We start from the raw sequence: 2,500 nt of genomic DNA, 5'->3' as shown, positions 1-2,500 counted from the left end.
AGTATTTATTCTATCGGTCACTTTTGCCAAACTGCTAGGTTACGGGAACGTAAACACACCAGCATCGGTTGTCAAGCGATGTTGGTGGGACAAGCACAGATACACAAACATATACACACACATACATATATACAATATATAATATATATATATATATATATATATATATAATATATACTATATATATATATATACGTATGTATTATATATATATATATATATATATATATAGATATATACGACGGGCTTCTTTCAGTTTCCGTTTAACAAATCCTCTCACAAGGCTTTGGTCGGCCCGAGGCTATAGTAGAAGACACTTTGCCCAAGGTGCCAAGGGCATTGTGCCAAAATTTGAACCCAATATATTTATATTATGATACGCAGGGGTGAAGACTAGATAGTGAAATTGAAAATGCAATGTTATCAGCCGAATATGCTTGATACACGTTCGAACTGGGAAACAAGCCACTCACTATCTATTTTCTCACGGAGTATATATCTCACTTGTTGACAAATGATCAGCTCGCAGTGCCACCTACTTAGACTCAAAGTCTAGGTAAGTGGTGCTGCGAGCTGACCTAAATGTGTATACACCATTTGTCAACAAACAGGATATATTCTGCGTGACAAAACGTAGTGAGTATCTTTTTCCCCAGTTCGAACGTGCATCAAGTATATTCCGACAGGTAATAACATTCCAATATATTTAGACTATTCATCATCGGTTCCAGTATAACTTTCATTGACCACGGACTATGCATGCATGAATGTAAACAGAAATTCACCAATTTTGTTTCACCCTAATTTTCTTTTTAACGCACTTCCTAATATTTGGTTTTATATATTTTATAGGCCCTTAGATTTAATGATGCAGAAATAGTTTCATATCTTGAAATGAAAACTCTTTCCGGTTTTCCCGAGATACCAAGCAGTCAGAACAACACACAGGTAACTCTCTTTTAACTGTTTTATTCCAATCAGAAACCTCAGTACCTGTTCCTTTTAGAATTAGAACATTTTAAAAATTTCTTTATCGCCCACAGGGAGCTGAACATAGAGGGTACAAACAAGGACAGTCAAAGTTGCGCACTGTGATCGATCTAATCGACTGGTTCCCTGCCCAAAATATTTCGGGCCTTATGCCTAGAGTAGAAAAGAATGAAACGCCCTGGTCGTGCAATTAACGTGCAAGTGGCTGAGCTCTCCACAGACATGTGTACCCTTAACGTAGCTCTCAGGGAGATTCAACGTGGCACAGAATGTGACAAAAACGGCCCTTTGAATTACTTGTACAACTCATTTCTCCCAGCTGAGTGGACTGGATCAAATAAAGTGTCTTATTCAAGGATATAACACACTGCCGGGAATCGAACCCACGGTCTGCGATCGTGCGCAAATACCCTATCCACTACGTCACGCTCCTTGACTGTTTTAGCTTATAGTTCTTAGTTCAAATGTTCCGTCCGTACAGCATGTAGAAAAATTAAAATGGGGTTGACCTGGTTCAATAATTACGTTTATTGGAGATGAAGTGCACGAACGATACGCCAACTGCTAAATGGCTAATGAATTTCTTATCATTTAATAATGACTTCATTAAAAATCACAAAATGCTTAATAACCTTATCTTAAATTGCATCTTAAAATGCATCTTAAATTGTGAATTTATGCAAGTATAATCCTTTCTTTACGCGTAATGTATAACGCATAAATATTTCTTTTACAGAATAAAAGTGCTTCGTATAGTGAAGCTTTTGTGGCATTGTCAAAGGTCGCAGTATTCCTGGAACAAATGTATTCCGATGAAGATAATTCAGACATGAAATATGAATTGGATGATTTACAATCTGAGAATTTCTCACAACTCTGTGAACTACAAATGTGGCTTCGTTCTACCGGTGTAAACGAAATGTTTGAGACACCTCGTTCTGTCATGTCCCATAAACTACGTCATGCTGGAAACACATTTAAAAGATATGAAAGAGATTTCGTAGTTATTTCCAGATATGGAAAGCTGCTTCGTCGCTATCAGCATTATTATAATTAATTGAACAATCCCGTTATATTTTCTTTTCCACCAAACACAAATATCACCCTCATTCAAGAATGGATATCTAAATATTGGATTATATTAATCTGAAGTATATTCATAGATATTATTTTTCAAGAACATTAAAAATAACAGAACATATCTCATTCAACATATCATACACAGTTCAAACTTAACTGGTTTCAACTACAAAATTTTATAAATTACTAAATTATTTAAATATATTTAAAATTATATATTTTTTCCACAATTTGCCTAGCAAAATATGCTAAATTTCCATATTTCATATCAAAAATTTAATCGAGACATACGTCTGTTTATTGTTAATATTTAAAATTTTAAAATATATAAAATATATAAATTGTAAGGATTAAAATCTTACAGCATTCCACTCGAAACATTCCTGACGTTACTTGGCTGGTTTCTTGAATAACGGTGCTCGTATATCTC

The 2,500-nt window shown here is 34.6% G+C and overlaps 1 protein-coding gene across 1 annotated transcript in view; it reads left to right on the top strand.

Annotated features, from left to right (window-relative positions):
• Positions 1–2,194, top strand: part of LOC118762197 — a 5,729-nt gene extending 3,535 nt beyond the window's left edge. The window contains exons 2-4 of the mRNA XM_036500728.1: positions 612–686; positions 853–948; positions 1,727–2,194. Of these exons, the coding sequence (XP_036356621.1) occupies positions 612–686; positions 853–948; positions 1,727–2,047 (492 nt within the window). The 3' untranslated portion in view covers positions 2,048–2,194. The remainder of the gene's footprint in view (positions 1–611; positions 687–852; positions 949–1,726) is intronic.
• Positions 2,195–2,500: the final 306 nt, after the last annotated feature.

This window comes from Octopus sinensis, linkage group LG2 (assembly GCF_006345805.1).
Source record: "Octopus sinensis linkage group LG2, ASM634580v1, whole genome shotgun sequence".
Taxonomy (NCBI): Eukaryota; Metazoa; Mollusca; class Cephalopoda; order Octopoda; family Octopodidae; genus Octopus; species Octopus sinensis.
The sequence above is the reverse complement of the archived record's forward strand: the minus strand, read 5'-3'. Positions and strand labels throughout refer to the sequence as shown.